We start from the raw sequence: 20,694 nt of genomic DNA, 5'->3' as shown, positions 1-20,694 counted from the left end.
TCCCCTTCCCCACTGCTTTGCTGGTAGCAGCTGCATTGCTGGTGTTAAGGAGGGTCAAATTCCGAGGGACTGTCATTACCAGATTGTTTTGTGTGCATCACCTGGGTCAAGAGTGGCACAGATGGAGGCCTGGGAGCAGGTTACTCACCTGCCCTCTTTCCTGCAGGATGCCATGAGACTTGGTGAGACTAACAAGGGAAGAAACATCCAAATAAATAAACAAACATGCTTATGCCTTGAATTCGGAATTAGCACAAACCTGGATTCATTTAATGTGATCTTTTTATTAACTACACTTGTACAATGTGGACAAATGTATTTCTCATACAGCAAATCACACATATTTTGCAGTATCAAATATATCATGTACAAATTTTAATTATATTATTGAGACAATAGTATACAAGATGCAAAGGTTTCACTGCCATACTTTGTTCAATTTATCATATGTGACAAAATGTTTGTTACATTTTAACAGTATGTGAAGATAACAATCAAGAAATGTAAGCAATAATAAAATAGGAATTGCTGCCTTCCTCTGCAAATCGTTCTTAAACCCAAAAGTTTACTTTCTCATTACAGTTGAAGTGTCCCTTTTTCTCTTTCCATAAACTGTGGAAGATTCTGGAACAACAGAATTCTCAGCCTTTGGGTTTGCTTTGTCACTGCTTTGTGGCACTGTACCAAGCACTTCTCTGACATGCTGCATCTGTTCTACATTTGGCGTGGTGAGACTTTATAAATGACACTTGATGTGTTCTATCGCAGATGTAAAGGTGTTCTCAGTTGGTTCTGAGTAAATTCAGTACCGGATAGTCTGATTTAATAGCCAAGTCCACTCCTGATGACAATGAAGGAAAGGGTTTACCCTCACCATTATTTAAAATCAGTTACTTTTACAGCTTATGAAATTGTCAAGTGAATTATGACCCTTATAGATAACAAATCTTAGAAAGTAGATTAAGGGCATGCAGCAGAGTGGAATTTATTTGACCAGAGCTGTTAAAGCAGTATTAGTAGGAACTAGTCCCAGAGGAACAGACACTGTGGTTGCACTTCCTTCTGCTCCCACTCTGTGGGTTACCTTGTGGCATACTTGGAGTTCAAGGGTTAATGTGCCTTTGAAATCAGCAATTGAATTACTGTTGACACTGTGGTCTGAATTTACAACAGACAGACAAAACCCAAACCAACAGGGTTAAGGCACAGAGAAATGCTGTTAGAACCGTACAAATAAGACAAAGGTTTTGTCAAAGATAACAGTAACACTTTGTGCACTGACACACACAGTGAAGGAGTATGAAGAACAGCACAGACTAATTTGATCTCAGGTAAATGGCGAACACTATCCCTGAGTGAGAGAAATCTGTTGTATTTTATAACATTACCAAAAAAAAACCTTAGGACGTATACATCTTCTGATAGGTTTGCGTTAACAACTTTCTGCAGATGCCATGATCGGGAGTGGAAGTTCCCAACTCCTTGCTCGCCTCTTTTATTTGATGACTAGCAACCTCCCTAGAATACACAAGATGATGTAACTGATTCTGGAACAGGGATGAGGCATAATAATAAATCAAAGGGTCGAGGCAACAGCTCACACTGCCTATGCACACACACAGTATATAGGCAAAGTAGACGGAGTCACTTGCTGCACGATAAAAATAAATATAGTGTATGAGCAAAATGATATTAGTTGGTGCAAAACAAACAATAAACACAGAAAGCACAATCACAGCCAAACAGATAGCATGTCTTTTTCCACACTGGTTTGTCTCATTTGCTGAATGAAGGGTTGAGATAATACATACATAACAGACTGAGGTCACAAGCAGGGGAATTACAAAGAACAGAATACATAAAGTGGGAAAATAGTAGATGGAATAGCTTTGTAGTGTAGAGAGGGGTAGCACATCATGGCAGGTTGTGATGTTCAGGTCAGTGACATACACTGTTTGCTCAGTAAGGAAAAGTGGTACAACACCACCAAAAGCTGCAAGCCACACGACAAGGCAAAGTACAATCGCACGTCCCCGGGTCCTCCAGGAGGCAGAGCGTATTGGATAAACCACAGCGAGAAATCGGTCAACACTTATGCACATCATCAGCAGCACTGAACAGTACATATAAGCATAAAAACCGCCAGTAACCAATCGGCACAGGAAAGAGCCAAATCCCCAGTCATTACCAGAAAAATGGTAGGAAATCTTCAGAGGGAGCATCAGCACAAATAACAAATCTGCTGCTGCCAAATTCATCATGTAAATTATAGATGGTTTTGTCAATCCCATTTTAAAGAGGAATATAAAGATTGCCAGGAAGTTAAGAAGCAAGCTTGCAGTAAAAACAAACGTGTAAACAAATGGAATCACTAAAGTCATCCATAAACCCGTTAGGTATTGTCTTGCTATATCTGAAACTGTCACATCAACCATTTTGTGCTTCTGGAAGTCTTGGAAGGAGTCATTTCCATTAAATCCACATTTTGATGAAGCTCCAAATCTGCTCTGCTGCGAATTGTTACCACTGTTCATATTTTCGAGAAGCATAGATTCATTGCACCTAACTGAAGGTTTACCACCAAAGCTTTTAGGTAAAATATTTTTTCTGGATCTTGAGTTCTTATCTGAAAAATAAGATAACAAATATGTAATTAATCTTTTCTTATCACGCAATGTCATAAACATAAGAACGTAAGAAATAGGAGCAGGAGTAGGCCATACAGTCCATTTGAGCCTGCTCCGCCATTCAATAAGATCATGGCTGAACATTTACACCAACTCCTCTTTCCCGCCCTATCCCCATATCCCTCGATTCCCTTAGTGCCCAAAAATCTATCGATCTCAATCTTGAATATACTCATCGACTGAGCATTCGCAGCCCTCTGGGGTAGAGAATTCCAAAGGTTCACAACCCTCTGTGTGAAGAAATTTCTCCTCATCTCAGTCCTAAATGGCTGACCCCTTATCCTAAGACCATGATCCCTAGTTCTAGATTCCCAGCCAGGGGAAACAGTCTTTCAGCAGCTACCCTGTCAAGCCCTGTAAGAATTTTATACGTTTCAATGAGATCAACCCTTATTCTTCTAAACTCCAGAGAATATAGGCCCATTCTACTCAATCTCTCCTCATAGGACAACCCGCTCATCCCAGGAATCAATCCAGTGAACCTTCACTGCACTCCCTCTAAAGCAAGTATATCCTTCCTTAGGTAAGGAGACCAAAACTGTGCACAGTACCCCAGATGTGGTTTCACCAAAGTCCTATATAATTGCAGCAAAACTTCCTCACTCTTGTACTCCAAACCCCTTGCATTAAAGGCCAACATGCCATTTGCCTTCCTAATTGCTTGCTGTACCTGCATGTTAACTTTCTGTGATTCGTGTACAAGGACACCCAAATCCCTCTAAATCCCAACATTTACTAGTCTCATCATCTTTTTTAAAATATTCTGCTTTCCCATTCTTCCTACCAAAGTAGATAATTTCACACTTCCCCACATTATGCACCATCTGCTACCTGCTTGCCCAATCACTTAACCGGTCTATATCCCTTTGCAGCCTGTTAACGTCCTCCTCATAGCTTACTTTCCCACCTAGCTTTGTGTCGTTAGCGAACTTGGATATATTACACTCGGTTCCCTCATCTAAGTCATAGAATCATAGAAAGTTATAGCATGGAAGGAGGCCAGCAAAGAGCTATCCAGCCTAACCCCACTTCCCAGCTCTTGGTCCATAGCCCTGCAGGTTACAGCATCCCAAGTGCACATCCAAGTACTTTTTAAATGTGGTTAGGGTTCCTGCCTCTACCACCCTTTCAGGCAGTGAGTTCCAGACCCTCACAACCCTCTGGGTGAAGATATTTCCCCTCAAATCCCCTCTAAACTTTCCCCCAATTACTTTAAATCTGTGCCCCCTGGTTTTTGACCCCTCTGCTAAGGGAAATAGGTCCTTTCTATCCACTTTATCTATGCCCCTCATAATTTTATACACCTCAATAAGGTCTCCCCTCAGCCTCCTCTGTTCCAAGGAAAACAGACCCAGCCTACCCAGCCTTTCCTCATAGCTAAGATTCTCTACTCCCGGCAACATCCTTGTAAATCTCCTCTGTACCCTCTAGTGCAATCACATCTTTCCTGTAATGTAGTGACCAGAACTGCACGCAGTACTCTAGCTGAGGCCTAACTAGCGTTTTATACAGTTGAAGCATAACCCCCCCTGCTCTTGTATTCTGTGCCACGGCTAATAAAGGCAAGCATTCCGTATGCCTTCTTAACCACCTTATCTACCTGGCCTGCTACATTCGGGGATCTGTGGACATGCACTCCAAGGTCCCTTTGTTCCTCTACACTACTCAGTGTCCTACCATTTAATGTGTATTCCTTTTCCTCATTAGCCCTCCCCAAATGCATTACCTCACACTTCTCCGGATTGAATTCCATTTGCCACTGTTCTGCCCACCTGACCAATTTATTGATATCTTCCTGCAGTCTACAGCTTCCTTCTTCAGTATAAACCACACAGCCGATTTTAGTATCATCTGCAAACTTCTTAATCATACCCGTTATATTCAAGTCTAGATCGTTGATATATACCACAAAAAGCAAGGGACCTAGTACTGAGCCCTGCGGAACCCCACTGGAAACAGCCTTCCAGTCACAAAAACACCCATCAACCATTACCCTCTGCTTCCTGTCTCCAAGTCAGTTTTGATTCAAACTTGACACTTTGCCCTGGATCCCATGGGCTTTTTAACTTTTTTAACTTCGTGACCAGTCTGCCATGTGGAACCTTATCAATTGATAAAAGTCATTGATATAGATTGTAAATAGCTGATTCTTGTGGCACTCCACTAGTTACACCCTGCCATCCCAAAAATGACCTGTTTATCCCTACTCTCTGTTTTCTCTCCGCTAACCATTCCTCAATCCATGCTAATATATTACCCCCAATCCCATGAGTCCTAATCTTGTGTAACAACCTCTTGTGTAGCTACAAAAATGTAATAGTGGCAGCTTGGCTCAGTGGCAAGTGTCAACTCTTGCTTGAGCTATGAAAGAAGGTTGTGGGTTCAAGCCCCACTCCAGAAACTTGAGCACATAATCCAGGCTGACACATTAATGCAATACTAAGGGAGTGCTACACTGTTGGAGGTGTTGTCTTTTGGATGAGATGTTAAACCAATGCCCCATCTGCCTGTTTAGGTGGACAGAAAAGATTCTATGGCACTATTCAAAAGAGGAGCAGGGGAGTTCTTTCAGCCCTCCCCCATCAGCACCACCAAAACAGATTAACAGAGGAATTATCTCATTACAGTTCGCAGGACCTTACTGTCTGCAAGTTGCATAAATATTAGGTCCGTCCAGGACATGAATGCTAATGCCATATTTGGAAGGAGAGAAGTGTGCAAGTATTCTAGCACATTTCCTGAGCCTCCCACCTGTCTCGTGCTTCTTAAGTTCCAAGTATACATACATACATGCTCTTCCCCTCTCTAGATCCTTGCTACGTTGAAATCAATCCAGCACGCAATCTTCTAATCTAAATCATTCTTTCCCAGATGCTCATTAAAATTAATGGACGGAAAATCGTGGGCAGCACACTTGCATTTTCCCAATATGTGCAGCCGGTGGGTGATGCTCCTCACTGTTAAGGCACATTAATAAAATATGATGAAATTAGTCCTGGGCGGTAGCAAATCGGTAGCTCGCTTTACATTCCACCTGATTTTGTTCCCCACTGAAGTCAATGGAAAAGAAAATCAGGTGGGATACAAAATGTTCTGCCGATTCTCTGCCGTCGTTTTGTGCTACCGCCCGATACCAATTTCATCGCCTCTATCTCTTGAGCATGAAAGCTCAATTGCAGAATTAACTCTCACTATTCAGGCTAGAGCTTGTATAAGACTGTGAATTCTGTAACTTGCTCATTGTTACCCCAATAGAATTTGTTAAAATCTTTCTGTGCTTCCCAGTAACAACCAGGGCTAAATTCACAAACAGGTAGACTATCCTTTATCCGAAAACCTCGGGACCAGCCGTGTTTCGGTTTTCGGAGAATTTCGGATTTCGGAAGGTGGGTCGGCGGGGGTCCGCGGGGGGGGTCGGCGGGGGATCGTGCACGCGACCCCCCGCCGACCCCCCTGCCGACCCCCCCGCGGACCCCCGCCGACCCCCCGCCGGCCCCGACCCCCGCCAACCCCCCCGCGGACCCCCGCTGGCCCCCCGCCGGCCCCGACCCCCGCCGACCCCCCCGCCGACACCCCGCGGACCCCCGCCGACTTACGGTCGGGGTCGGCGGGGGTCCACGGGGGGGTCGGGGCCGGCGGGGGTCGGGGCCGGCGGGGGTCCGCGGGGGGGTCGGCGGGAGGTCGTGCGCACGACTTACGCTGACGCTCAGCGTAAGTCGGCGGGGGTCGGGGTCGGCGGGGGTCCGCGGGGGGGTCGGCGGGGGTCGGGGCCGGCGGGGGTCCGCGGGGGGGTCCACGGGGGGTCGTGCGCACGACTTACGCTGAACGAAAAAACCGTCGGTTTTTAGAGGGTTTCGGTTTTCGGAAGTTCGGATAAAGGGTAGTCTACTGTACAACTTCTCTTGTCACAGTTGACTGTGACTGCAACATGTTGTTATACTAAATACACAGATAAAAACTTCTATTTTAAAAGACGCCGGGGTAAACTTAGGTTTGCTGTGGAAATTGGGTGGTAGCCAGTGTGGTGATCATACCACCCGCCCAACTACAGCAGCAAGAGGCACAAAACATCTTGGTGGTCGGCCTAATTAGCATGCAGGTGACAAGCTGCGAGTCCCAAACCCCTGCTCCTTCTGCCCCTAGAATCACTAACATTGTGATTTTACACCAACAATTTTCTAAACATAATGGGCCGGATATTCCGATCCCTACGGGTGTGTACGTGCTGTGTGCACACCCTTAAGGACATCAGAAATGCCGGTTTCAGGCATGCGAAGCACATGTCCTAGTGCCCCTAATATAGCAGTAAATTGGTAACCATACACAGAGAGGCAACAATGATGGCTGGTGTGGGAAATAGGAAAGAGAATCAGTTTATCCGTCCATTCAGTTTCAATTTGTGAAATACCAAATATGGATTGGTAATTTCACTTTTAGTCTTCCATGTGCGACTGATGCATTTTGTATCCCCTGTTACATCTGGACTCAGGAACATTACTGTAACTTTCTGCTCTGAATACTCACTGATCTAATATTTTAAAAAATATCATACTCTTCCATTACAGTACTTCCCTGTCTTTCTTAAAGCTCTTTTATGAACATACCTGTGAAATCCATATTTTTTAATTTCACAAATTGAAAATGAATGGGCAGATAATCTGCCGGAGCCACTGAACTTTGCGGCTGAATTCCCGATATGTGCTCCAGTGGGCGAACTCCATGTGGGGGGCAGAAATTTGTAAAATCTAGTCTTATTTTTCTTTTTTTTTTAATGCTTAATTTTAATTAACTTTTCCACTTTTACTGTTATCCCTAACATTTTTAGTAACGGACTATTTATGTCTGTGTGCCTTTTAAGTGCCTTCCTCCCTCTCACCTTTAATATATTTTAAAAGTATTGTTCTTACTGTAGTTTGTCAACCTTTTTGGCTTAGATTTTGAAAGTCGTCTCTAATGACTCAGCTACACCAATCCAAAGTAATCCCACTTTCCCACTCTCTCCCTATAGCCCTGTATCATGGAAACTAAATATTGCAGGATATTGCCTTTTAGAAGAGATAGGCAGAATGGAAAAGGAAGTGGGTAGCCCTGATAATAAAGGATTGGATAAAGACAGTAGAGAAAAGGGATCTTAGCTTGGAAAAACAAGATGTACATTCTGTTGTACCCGTGTGTTAATGGAGACACGGAATGCCGGAGTTGGTTTAACAGGTGTTTACTGAACAAAGTCTGGAGGTGAACTAACAGATACAAGACACTATACAGGCTTATATACCCGAGTGGTCACTACCGGTATTACAGTACACAGGGGCTCTTAAAGGTACATATACTACAATTCCTCCCCTTTTAGATAATTATTACATAACATTTTAAGTAATCATTAATTAACATGTTTACAAGAACAATAATCTACACATTTGCTGCAGTTAATCAATTATAAGTCAGTCTCTCTGGAGGCTTCCTGACTCAGTCCGGATAACGCCTCGGTGGTGCAGTAGTTTTTGGTGGTGTAGTAGGTTCTTTTGGCAAGGTCGATTCGGCTTGAATGCCAGTGTCGGGTTCATCTGGTTCCAGTATCACCGGATCGGAGGTAGATACTATGGGTATCTCTGCTTCATCATTAGGCGTATAGAGTTGTGGTGTAGGTTGTCCCTTTTCGGATGACTCTATGATCTGCTCAGCATGGCGCCTTATTATGCTTTCACCAATGTCCACGGTATACATCAGTGGTCCTAGTCATCTGCAAATAGTTCCAGGCTGCCATTTCTCGGTACGGTAGTCCCGGGCCAAAACTTGTTGACCTATCTGGAAGGTTCTAGTTGGCCTTTCATTCATGCCTTGAAATTGCCGGTTCTCTACGTCCCTTCTGATGCTTGGCTTGATCAAATCCAGCCGGCATCTTAGTCTTCTATTGAAAAACATCATGGCGGGAGTTTGGTTTGTAACCACGTGTTGCATTCCTGTATGCAAACAAGAAGTTATCGACCTTATGTTGTAGATTTATGTCTTCATTACCCATGGTCTTTATGGCCTTCTTGAAGGTCTGGACAAACCTTTCAGCTAATCCATTGGTGGCGGGATGGTATGGGGCGGACGTGTAGTGCTTAACCCCATTGTTTTTTTAAGAACTTCCTGAATTCTTCGGACACAAATTGCGGTCCATTATCAGAACAGATCTGTTCAGGCAGCCCATTCCTGGCAAATATGGTCCTTAATACTGTGATGGTTTTTTCCGTGGTGGTGGAGGACATCTTTATTACCTCCGGCCACTTGGAGTGTGCATCAACCGCGATTAAGAACATTGAGTCCATAAATGGACCAGCAAAGTCGATATGTACCCTTTGCCATGGAGATGAGGGCCAATCCCATGGATGTAGAGGGGCTTGTGGTGGGGCGTTTTGGACCTTCTGGCATCCTAGACAGCTCTTGGTCATTTCTTCGATGTCTCCATCGATACCTGGCCACCACACAAACGCTCTGGCTAGGTTCCTCATTTTCACTCCACCCAGATGCCCCTCGTGAAGCTCCTTTAGCACTTTATCCTAGAGTTTGGGTGGAATCACCACTCTGGATCCACACATCAAGGTTCCTCGGCACACTGACAGCTGTTCTCTTCTTTGCGAGAATGCTGGCAACAGTGGTTCGCCATGTGCTGGCCATCCCTTCACCATTAAATCGTAGACTCGTGAGAGAGTCGGGTCATTTCTCGTTTCCTTTTCAATGGTAGAATTTGTTACTGGTAGACATTCTACTATGGTTGAGTGGAACATCTCCACTGGGTCCACTGTAGGTGCCTCTTCTACCGTTGGCAACGGTAGGCGCGATAAACCGTCAGCATTCCCATGCTGTTTTGATCCTTTGTATTCAATGTCATATTGGTGTGCCCCTAGGAAAAGGGACCACCTCTGTAGCCTTTGCGCTGTCATAATGGGAACGCCCTTTTTAGGGTTGAATATGGAGACGAGGGGTTGATGGTCAGTCAACAAGGTAAATTTTTGTCCGTGTAGGTAATGGTTGAATTTCTTCACTCCCCACACCAGGCTGAGTGCTTCCCTGTCGATCTGGGCATAGTTACGCTCAGCTGAGTTCAATGAGCGTGACGCAAAAGCTATCGGCCGCTCCGAGCCATCAGGGAATCTATGCGATAATACCGCTCCTACGCCGTAAGGGGATGCATCGCACACCAGTCTGATTGGCAGTGATGGGTTGTAATGAGCCAACACTTCCTTGGACGTGATCAAGCCTTTGCATTTATGGAAGGCACGTTTACAGTCTTCGCCCCATTTCCAAATTACTCCCGTTTGTAGCAGTGCGTTAAGAGGGTGCAGAACAGTTGACAAGTTCGGTAAAAATTTATGATAGTAATTTATCAATCCCAGGAACGACCTTAATTATGAGACATTTTCAGGTGCTGGGGCTTTTATGACCACTTTAGTTTTTTCAGGTGACTTATGCAACCCTTCTTCATTAATTATATGGCCACAATATGATATTTGTTTCTGGAAAAATTCGCACTTGGGGCGATTTGCTTGTAGGCCCCGTTCTCTCAGCCTAGTGAGCACCTGCTCCAAATTGGCAAGGTGCTCATTGTCGTTTTCTCCTGTTACAAGGATGTCGTCTAGGTAGCATTGAGTCCCCGGAATCCCTTGCAGGACTTGCTCCATAGCTCTTTGCCAGATAGCTGGAGCTGATGCTACTCCGAAAACCAGTCGATCGTACTGGTACAGGCATTTGTGTGTGTTTATCGTGAGATACTTTTTAGAGGCCTCCTCAACCTCCATCTGTAGATATGCCTGTGCCAAGTCAATTTTGGTGAAACATTTCCCTCCGGATAGTGAGGCGAAAATATCTTCTATCCTTGGAAGAGGATACTGTATCGTGTGAAGGACCGGGTTTACAGTCACCTTGAAGTCCCCACAGATGCGAATTTTTCTCTGTTCTTCAGATTTATCATTATTCAACGTTTTCTTCATGACCAGGACGATGGGTGTTGCCCACTCGCTCCAATCTACCTTGGATAACACGCCTGCTTTTTCCAAATTCTCCAGCTGTGCCTCGATTGCTGGACGAATTGTGTATGGCACCGGCCTTGCCTTAAAAAATTTGGGAATTGCCGCATCTTCCACTTTTATTGAGGCAGTGATGCCTTTCAAGGTTCCTAGTTCCTGTTGAAACACTTCTTTGGCGTTAGCCAAGATGTCTTTTAATCGTTCAGGTATGACGTCATCATCATTTTTTTTCTTACTGGTCACCGTCAGTGCCTGAATGGAGTGCCAGTCTAAACGTATCTTCCTGATCCATTCACGTCCCAACAACGGTGGACCACCATCTTGCAGAACGTATAAATACAACTTCTGTATTTCCTTGCCGTTGTATACAACAGGCACCTTTATTTTCCCTCTGGGGTATACTTTCTGCCCTGTATATGTCTTCAAGATAATGGATGTGTCTTTCAAAGGTATATGCGGAAATAGCCGCTCATAATCCCGTCGACTTATGACGGTCAGAGCTGATCCTGTATCTAGCTCCATTTTAACTGGGGACCCCGCTATCGTGAGGGTAACCCAAATGGTCCGGTAATCTTCTTTGGCAATTACATTATGTAATTTGAGACAGCTTAGTCTCTTGTTTCCGGAGTCGCTATCGCTCTTCTGGTCTTCGGAGCTACTGTCTGTCATCATTTGTACCTTTCTGTACTTTTCCTTATTGATTTTTTTTCTGTCAGTGGATTTTTTGTTTCCAGATCGGCATACACGTGCAATGTGTCCCATCTTTCCGCATTGCCTGCATGCTTTGTCCTTGAACCAGCAGTCCCTCTGGTCATGGGTGGATCTGCCGCAGCGATAACATCTCTCGAAACCCCGTGTCATTTCATTGGTGCCGAAGTCCTGTGGCTTTTGCTGTATCTCTGCAGCTCCTCTTGCTGCTGCTTTGTATGATACAGCCACACTGAAAGCCTTGTCCAGTGTCAAATCTTTCTCAGAAAGTAGCCTTTTCTGTGTTCCTTCACTTAGGAGACCGCAGACGAATTTGTCTCGTAGAGAATCTGCCAGTCCTGCCCCGAATTGGCAGTGCTTTGACAGCTTTCTTAATTCGGTGAGGTAATCAGCGTTACTTTCATTCTTGTGCTGATTCCTCCTGAAGAATTTGAATCGTTCCGCTATCAGCAGCAGTGTTGGGTTTAAGTGCTCCTGTAGGGTATCAACAATCTCCTTAAAATTCTTGTCCATCGGTTTGGCTGGAGTGATTAAGTTTCGTAACAACCCGTATGTCCTTGCGCCCATCAGATTTAGAAGTACCGATGCCTTTTTATCATCCTCTACTTCATTCGCTGTGCAATATACCTCCACTCTTTCCACATATGTGGTCCAATCCTCTATATCACTATCGAAAGCAGTAATATTGCCAGTCTTAGGCATCCTGAAAATCAAAAATGGCGCCTCCCGCGCTTTCCTTTCTTCCCTGCCGAGAAAAAATGGCACCTCCCGCGCTTTCCCGCCGCCGACAACGCTGTTCTCCATGGTTTTTATTTACACAGATATTTTTAATAGTTGGAGACTCGTTCCCGCCGGACTCTCTGGGACTTTTCCCTCCCTCTGCTTGGTCCGAATGCCGACCTGCTTTGCAGCACCGGCCGTCTCCCGAGTGCTCCACCCTCCGTCTCTGTTTGCCTCTGCCTTCCGACTCACTGCTCGGCCCCGCTGCAGAGCCACCCGATCGAGCCCCAGCCCGCCGCCCAGGAAGGATTAGTGCAGTACCTGCCACCAGCCTGGCTAGCTGGTGAAACCACTGTTTTTTTTTTCTTTTTTTTTCTTCGACCTTCGTCTGAGGAATCGATCTCCTTGAGGTGCTGCCAAATTGCAGGTAAGTCCATTTCCAATTCGTCGCCACTGTTGTATCCGTGTGTTAATGGAGACACGGAATGCCGGAGTTGGTTTAACAGGTGTTTACTGAACAAAGTCTGGAGGTGAACTAAAAGATACAAGACGCTATACAGGCTTATATACCCGAGTGGTCACAACGGTATTACAGTACACAGGGGCTCTTAAAGGTACATACACTACACATTCATTTTTGGAGGAGCTAAGAAACAACAAGGGCCAGAAAACACTGGTGGGAGTAATTTATAGGCCCCCTAACAGTAGCTGTAGTGTCGAGCACAGGATAAATCAAGAAATTGCCATTTGCGGAAGAGAGTTCCAAACTTCTACATCCCTTTGTGTGTAGAAGTGTTTTCTAATTTTACTCCTGAAAGGCCTGGCTCTATATTTTAGACTATGTCCCCTAGTCCTAGACTCCTCAACCAGCGGAAATAGTTTCTCTCTATCTACCCTATCTGTTCCCCTTAATATCTTGAAAACTTCGATCAAATCACCCCTTAACCGTCTAAATTCCAGGGAATACAACCCTAATTTGTGTAATCTCTCCTTGTAATTTACTCATTCTGGTAAACATACGCTGCACTCTCTCCAAGACCAATATATCCTTCCTAAGGTGTGGTGCCTAGAACTGCTCACAGTACTCCAGGTGTGGTCTAACCAGGGTTTTGTATGACTGTAGCATAACTTCTACCCCCTTGTATTCTAATCCTCTAGCTATAAAGCTCAGCATTCCATTAGGCTTTTTGATTATTTTCTGTACATGTTCATGACATTTTAATGATCTATGTACCTGGACCCCCAAGTCTCTTTGGACCTCCACTGCTTCTAGCTATTCACCATTTAGAAGGTACTCTGATCTGTTCTTTTTAGGTCCAAGGTGGACGACCTCACTCTTGCCTATATTGAAATCCATTTGCTACAGTTTTGCCCATTCACTTAATCTATTAATATCTCTTTGTAATGTTATGCTTTCATCTGCACTGCCTACAGCACAGTGGCATAGTGGTTAGCACTGTTGCCTCACAGCGCCAGGGACCCGGGTTCAAATCCGGCCTCGGGTGACTGTCTGTGTGGAGTTTGCACATTCTCCCCGTGTTTGCGTGGGTTTCCTCCGGGTGCTCCAGTTTCCTCCCACAGTCCAAAGATGTGCGGGTTAGGTTGATTGGCCATGATAAAAAAATTGGCCCTTAGTGTTAGGGGGGATTAAATACGTGGGGTTACGGGGATAGGGCTTGGGTGGGATGGCTGTCGGTGTAGGGACCGGGTGCTAGGGTTTGGATGATCAGCCATGATCTCGTTGAATGGCGGAGCAGGCTCGAAGGGCCGAATGGCCTACTCCTGCTCCTATCTTCTATGTTTCTATGTTCTATGTTATGTTTCTAATGCCGCTTACAATGGCACAACTTGGCTGACATGTTTGTTAAGAACATAAGAAATAGGAGCAGGAGTAGGCCAATCGGCCCCTCGAGCCTGCTCCGCCATTCAATAAGATCATGGCTGATCTGATCCTAACCGCCAATCCACTATCCCAGAACCATCTCCTGAATCTAACAGAATTAGACACACGAAATAGGAGCAGGATCAGGCTACACGGCCCCTGGGCCCGCTCCGCTACCCACAGGGCCATGACCGATCCGAACCTAGACTCATGTCCAATTTCCTGCCCGCTCCCCGTAACCTTTAATTCCTACACTTCATAAGTAGTTAATTGGCTGTAAAATATTTGGTATGTCCTGGGGATGTGAAAGATGCTTCATAAACACAAGACTTTTTAACATTTCTATCATTCTTTGATTTTAACCTTCTGCTTCTGAATGATTTTATCAAACATAAATCTCAACAGTAGCTTTAGCCTGTAGGCAGCGAACTAACGGTGTGGTGTTTTTTTGCTTTCTAAGGTGACAGGAGGATGTGCTGGACATCCCATGTACTCGCCATTAAATAATTTAGCATGATTTAAGGTTAATTGTTCAGCCTGGACTGTGCTAACCAGGCACAGCAGAGAATAAAGAACTGCCTTGGTTCATAAATGTAAGAAGTCACACAACACCAGGTTATAGTCCAACAGCTTTATTTGAAATCACAAGCTTTCGGAGCGCTGCTCCTTCTTCAGGTGAAGTGGAGAAATGCATAAAGACACAGCTTATATAGTCAGAGAATCATGTCAGATGTTTACAGGTAACCTTTCCAACTGCCATTTATCACACCTCGGCAGGGAGATAATCACAGCAGTCAAAGGTGTGAATGGTGTCCAAACAGGTCAGTCAGGGAAACATTACATCAAAGAACAATGAGGTGGGGTCACAAGGGGTCAAATATTGCAGATGCTGGGGTCTGTATGAAAAACAAAAAAACAGACAAAAAACATTTTTTTGGCTGGAAATCACAGCAGGTCCGGCTGCATCTGTGTAGAGAGAACAAGCCAATGTCGACTCAAGTCTGGATGACCCTGCGATGCTTCACTTCTCCAGCTTCCACCCTAACCACGTTAAAGAAGCCATCCCCTATGGACAAGCCCTGCGAATACACAGGATCTGCTCAGACGAGGAGGAATGCGATGGACACCTACAGACACTGAAAGACGCCCTTGTAAGAACGGGATATGACGCTCGACTCGTCGATCGACAGTTCCGACGGGCCACAGCGAAAAATCGCATAGACCTCCTCCGAAGACAAACACGGGACACAACCAACAGAGTACCCTTCGTCGTCCAGTACTTCCCCGGAGCGGAGAAACTACGCCATGTTCTTCGCAGCCTTCAACATGTCATCGATGACGACGAACACCTCGCTAAGGCCATCCCCACGCCTCCACTACTCGCTTTCAAACAGCCGCCTAACCTCAAACAGACCATCGTTCGCAGCAAATTACCCAGCTTTCAGGAGAACAGCGACCACAACACCACACAACCCTGCCACAGCAACCTCTGCAAGACATGCCAGATCATCAACACAGATACCATCATCACACGTGAGGACACCACCCACCAGGTACATGGTACATACTCATGTGACTCGGCCAACGTTGTCTACCTCATACGTTGCAGGAAAGGATGCCCCGGAGCATGGTACATCGGCGAGACCATGCAGACACTGCGACAACGGATGAACGGACACCGCGCAACAATCACCAGGCAGGAGTGTTCCCTCCCAGTCGGGGAACACTTCAGCAGTCAAGGACATTCAGCCTCCGATCTTCGGGTAAGCATTCTCCAAGGCGGCCTTCGAGACACACAACAACGCAAAATCGTCAAGCAGAAACTGAGAGCCAAGTTCCGCACCCATGAGGACGGCCTCAACAGAGATCTTGGGTTCATGTCACGCTACATGTAACCCCACCTGACGCAGGGTCATCCAGACTCGAGTCGACATTGGCTTGTTCTCTCTACACAGATGCGGCCGGACCTGCTGTGATTTCCAGCCAAAAAAAATGTTTTTTGTCTTTTTTTTGTTTTTCATACAGACCCCAGCATCTGCAATATTTGACCCCTTGTGACCCCACCTCATTGTTCTTTGATGTAATGTTTCCCTGACTGACCTGTTTGGACACCATTCACACCTTTGACTGCTGTGATTATCTCTCTGCCGAGGTGTGATAAATGGCAGTTGGAAAGGTTACCTGTAAACATCTGACATGATTCTCTGACTATACAAGCTGTGTCTTTATGCATTTCTCCACTTCACCTGAAGAAGGAGCAGCGCTCCGAAAGCTTGTGATTTCAAATAAAGCTGTTGGACTATAACCTGGTGTTGTGTGACTTCTTACATTTGTCCACCCCAGTCCAACTCCGGCATCTCCACACCTTGGTTCATAAAAGTCTTGGTATGCTTATCATAAAGCCGTTAACTACAAGTAAAGGTGATGGAGAAGAGTCCAGGTTCTAACATTGAATGGGACCTGAGATCAGGAGTGCAGGGATATCAGTTTGCATCTGGGAAAAACAGCTACAGAAAGATAACAAGCAAGATACCCACACTTCATTAGGGTATGGTATCCAAGGGGATACACCCCGGTTTGATGTTATAAAAGGGATCTTCCTTTGGTAGCTCCCTGGGTGTGCTATCTCTTTGTTGGTTACTTCCATACTCCAGCCTTCTCGTCGCTTTCTCTGCCTACTGTGTGCTAGTCCTGCTACCACATCCTTCTACCCCATCCATTTTCGGTCTCAGTCGCCTCTCCTTATCCATATGAAGATGGCACTCTCTTCTACCCACTTTATTTGGTGGCTACTGAGTTCCTTTCAGCTCCTTCCTGCGAGTTTCCGGTAACCTTCCTCAGAGCCGCTGTGTCTGTACATTTAGTTCTCCCGGAGTACTGAGGATCCTCCCTCGGACTGCCGTGATGTGCATTTGGTAATGTCGAAATGTTGTATGATTGACTGTTGCTAATTGTTAACATAGAAACATAGAAAATAGGAGCAGGAGTGGGCCATTCGGCCCTTCAAGCCTGCTCCGCCATTCAATGAGATCATGGCTGATCATCCAAATTCAGTACCCTGTCCCTGCCTTCTCCCCATATCCCTTGATCCCTTTAGCCTTAAGAAATATATCCAACTCTTGAATATATTTAATGAACTGGCCTCCACCGCCCTCTGTGGCAGAGAATTCCACAGGTTCACCACTCTCTGGGTGAAGAAATTCCTCCTCATTTCAGTTCTAAATGGCTTACCCCTTATCCTTAGACTATGACCCCTGGTTCTGGACTCCCCAGCCATCAGAAACATCCTTCCTGCATCTAGGCTGTCCAGGCCTGACAGAATTTTATAGGTTTCGATGAGATCCCCCTCAATCTTCTAAACTCCAGTGAGTATAAGCCCAATCGACACAATCTCTCCTCATACGTCATTCCTGCCATCCCAGGTATCAGCCTGGTGAATCTTCGCTGCACTCCTTCCATGGCAAGAACGTCCTTCCTCAGGTAAGGCGACCAAAACTGCACACAATACTCAAGGTGTGGTCTCACCAAGGCCCTGTACAACTGTAGCAAGACATCGTTGTTCCTGTACTCGAACCCTCTTGCTACGAAGGCCAACATACCATTTGCCTTCTTAACTGCCTGCTGCACCTGCATGCTTACCTTCAGCGACTGGTGCACAAGAACACCCAGGTCTCTTTGCACTTCCCCTTCTCCCAATCTATTGCCATTCAAATAATAATCTGCCTTCCTGTTTTTGCCACCAAAGTGGATAACCTCACATTTATCCACATTATAGTACATTTACCATGTTTCTGCCCAATCACCCAACCTGTCCAAATCGTACTGGAGTTTCACGACATCCTCCTCACAGCTTACCCTCCCACCCAGCTTTGAGTCGTCTGCAAATTTGGAGATATTACATCCAATTCCCTCGTCCAGATCATTAATATATATTGTGAACAGCTGGGGTCTTACGACCGATCCTTGCGGTACCCCACTAGTCACTGCCTGCCACTCGGAAAATGACCCGTTTATTCCAACTCTTTGCTTTCTGTCCGCCAACCAGTTCTCTATCCAAGTCAATACCTTGCCCCCAATCCCATGTGCCTTAATTTTGCATGCTAATCTCTTATGTGGGACCTTATCGAAAGCCTTCTGAAAGTCCAAATACACCACATCCACTGGTTCTCCCTTATCTATTTTACCAGTTACATCCTCAAAAAATTCCAGTAGATTAGTCAAGCATGATTTACCTTTTGTAAATCCATGTTGACTTTGTCCAATCCTGTCACTGCTTTCCAAGTGCTCTGCTATTACATCTTTTATAATAGACTCTAGCATTTTCCCCACTACCGATGTCAGGCCACCCCACGTTAAAAGAATTCACGCACAGGCATCTTCCCCACTTTTTCTCTACCACCTTTTTTGAATAGTGGGGTTATATTAGCTACCCTCCAATCCATGGGTTCTGTTCCAGAGTCTATCGAGTTCTGGAAGATGACCAGCAATGCATCTACTATTTCTAGGGCCACTTCCTTAAGTACCCTGGGATGTAGATTATCAGGCCCTGGGGATTTATCGGCCTTCAGTCCCATCAATTTTCCTAACACCATTTCCCTACAAATACTGATTTCTTTTAGTTCCACCCTTTCATCAGACCCTATGTTCCCCGGCATCTCTGGAAGTTTATTTGTGTCCTCCTTTGTGAAGACAGAACCAAAGTATGTATTTAGTTGGTCTGCCATTTCTTTGTTTCCCATTATAAATTCCCCTGATTCTGACTGCAAGGGACCTACGCTTGACTTCACCAATCTTTTTCTCTTCACATATCTATAAAAGCTTTTACAGTCAGTTTTTATGTTCCCTGCAAGCTTACTCTCATATTCTATTTTCCCTTTCTTAATTAATCCCTTTGTCCTCCTTTGTTGAATCCTAAACTGCTCCCAATCCTCAGGATTATTGCTTTTTCTGGCCAATTTATATGTCCTCTCCTTGGATCTTATGCTATCCCTAATTTCCCTTGTTAGCCACGGTTGAGTCACCTTTTTTGTTTTACTTTTATGCCAAACTGGGATGAACAAATTCTGTAGCTCATCCATTCGGTCTTTGAATGTTTGCCATTGCCTATCCACCATCAACCCTTTGAGTGCCATTCCCCAATCAATCCTACCCAACTCACTCCTCAGACCATCTCCTTTATTTAAATTGAGGACCCTAGTCTCTGAGTCAACTACTTAATTCTCCATCTTAATGAAGGATTGACTGCTCTCCAGTTTGGATTTGTAAATTGTAATGATCAGCTTTTGCCAGATCTAATTCTAACTGGCCTTTCCTGCAAACTGTTTTACAAATAAACGGATGAAAAATTAACATTACACGAGGTTACTGCGCTAAAAAAAATCCGTAACATTTTTTAATGAATTTTAACATTTTTTAAAATGGTATCTCGCACCACGAATGTACGGTATGGATCATATGAGTAAAAAGCATAGGACGTGCGTTCCCTTTGGACTTTCTCTTGATAAATAAAGTGGGACTGTTGGGATAAACTGCCAATGTTATCCTTGCGAAATAACACACTGCTGAAAATGTAAAGTGTGGAATAGTAAATCCCAACACTGTTCCCAGCTGAGATCTACTGGCTGGAGTATGTTCTGTGTATACTGTAAATGCACTGCTGATCACAGTCAGCCACCGGGGCCAGCTACTGTGATCCTGGCTCTCCGTGCCACACTTACTGATGCGAAATCCCAGATATTTCCCAAGTCATCCTCAGACTCCCTCCTCACCCCTCTCCCCCTGTTCCCTTCTCCCCAGACCCTTCTTACCAGGTTTGAGAGCTGCGACTGCGGGGAGCAGCGCGACCCACAGCAAAAGCTGAACTTTCCAGCCCATCCCGAGTGAAAGGAGCCTCGGTTCTCTCCACAATCCCGATCCGGCACAGATTGGGACCGTAACTGACCCCGAGACAGACAACCACCTCCCTCCGGGCCTCTTCCGCGGGTCTCCCCTCTCGAGATCAGTTACTAGTTTCGTTTCGGAAGTTTAGCAGACGAGTTCAGCTTGAAGTTTCCGTTTCCTAATTCCGACCCCCTGTCGGATTCTTGTCTTACACTTCGTGGGGCAGGGCTGATTGTGTAGGTGTTTGGGGAGTGTTCTTAAAGGGAACATGCCTCCCCGAGTTAACCATCCCATAATTATATTCCTACATTACAATAGTAATTACACTTCAAAGTACTTCATTGGCTGTAAAACGCTTTGGGATGTCCTGAGGTCGTTAAAGACAATACATGCACGTTCTTTCTTTCTTAGAAGTTTATGTTGGTACAAAGCCTGATTTTCTTCTCTAGGCTTTACTCAGACAATGCGTAACACCAGGCAAAAGTCTACCCAAATGTGCATTGACATCATTATCAATTCAAATCTACTAATGCAAACTAGCTTTTAAATGGTGAAAAGCTAGAAACAGTGGAGGTCCAAAGAGATTTAAGGATCCATGTACACAAATCATTAAAATTTAGTAATCAGGTACAAAAAATAATCAAAAAGGCTAATGGAATTTTTAGCTTTTACAACTAGAGGGCTAGAATATAAAGGGAAGGATGTTTTATTACAGCTATGCAAAGCCCTGGTTGGACCACATCTGGAGTACTGTGTACAGTTCTGGGCACCACACCTTAGGAAGGATATATTGGCCTTGGAAGGAGTG

The 20,694-nt window shown here is 45.0% G+C and overlaps 1 protein-coding gene across 1 annotated transcript; it reads right to left on the bottom strand.

The window, feature by feature from the left end:
• Window positions 1-270: 270 nt before the first annotated feature.
• Window positions 271-20,124, bottom strand: LOC147124628 (proteinase-activated receptor 1-like). The gene is made up of 2 exons (XM_085990718.1): window positions 19,814-20,124; window positions 271-2,626 (listed from the first exon to the last, which is right to left on the bottom strand). The coding sequence occupies exons 1-2, from the start codon at window positions 19,878-19,880 to the stop codon at window positions 1,401-1,403; spliced, it is 1,293 nt and encodes a 430-aa protein (XP_085846844.1). The 5' UTR covers window positions 19,881-20,124; the 3' UTR covers window positions 271-1,400.
• Between the last annotated feature and the right edge of the window lie 570 nt (window positions 20,125-20,694).

This window comes from Somniosus microcephalus, chromosome 1 (genome assembly GCF_052327205.1).
Source record: "Somniosus microcephalus isolate GS21.2 chromosome 1, FLI_Smic_1.0, whole genome shotgun sequence".
Lineage (NCBI taxonomy): Eukaryota > Metazoa > Chordata > Chondrichthyes > Squaliformes > Somniosidae > Somniosus > Somniosus microcephalus.
The sequence above is the reverse complement of the archived record's forward strand: the minus strand, read 5'-3'. Positions and strand labels throughout refer to the sequence as shown.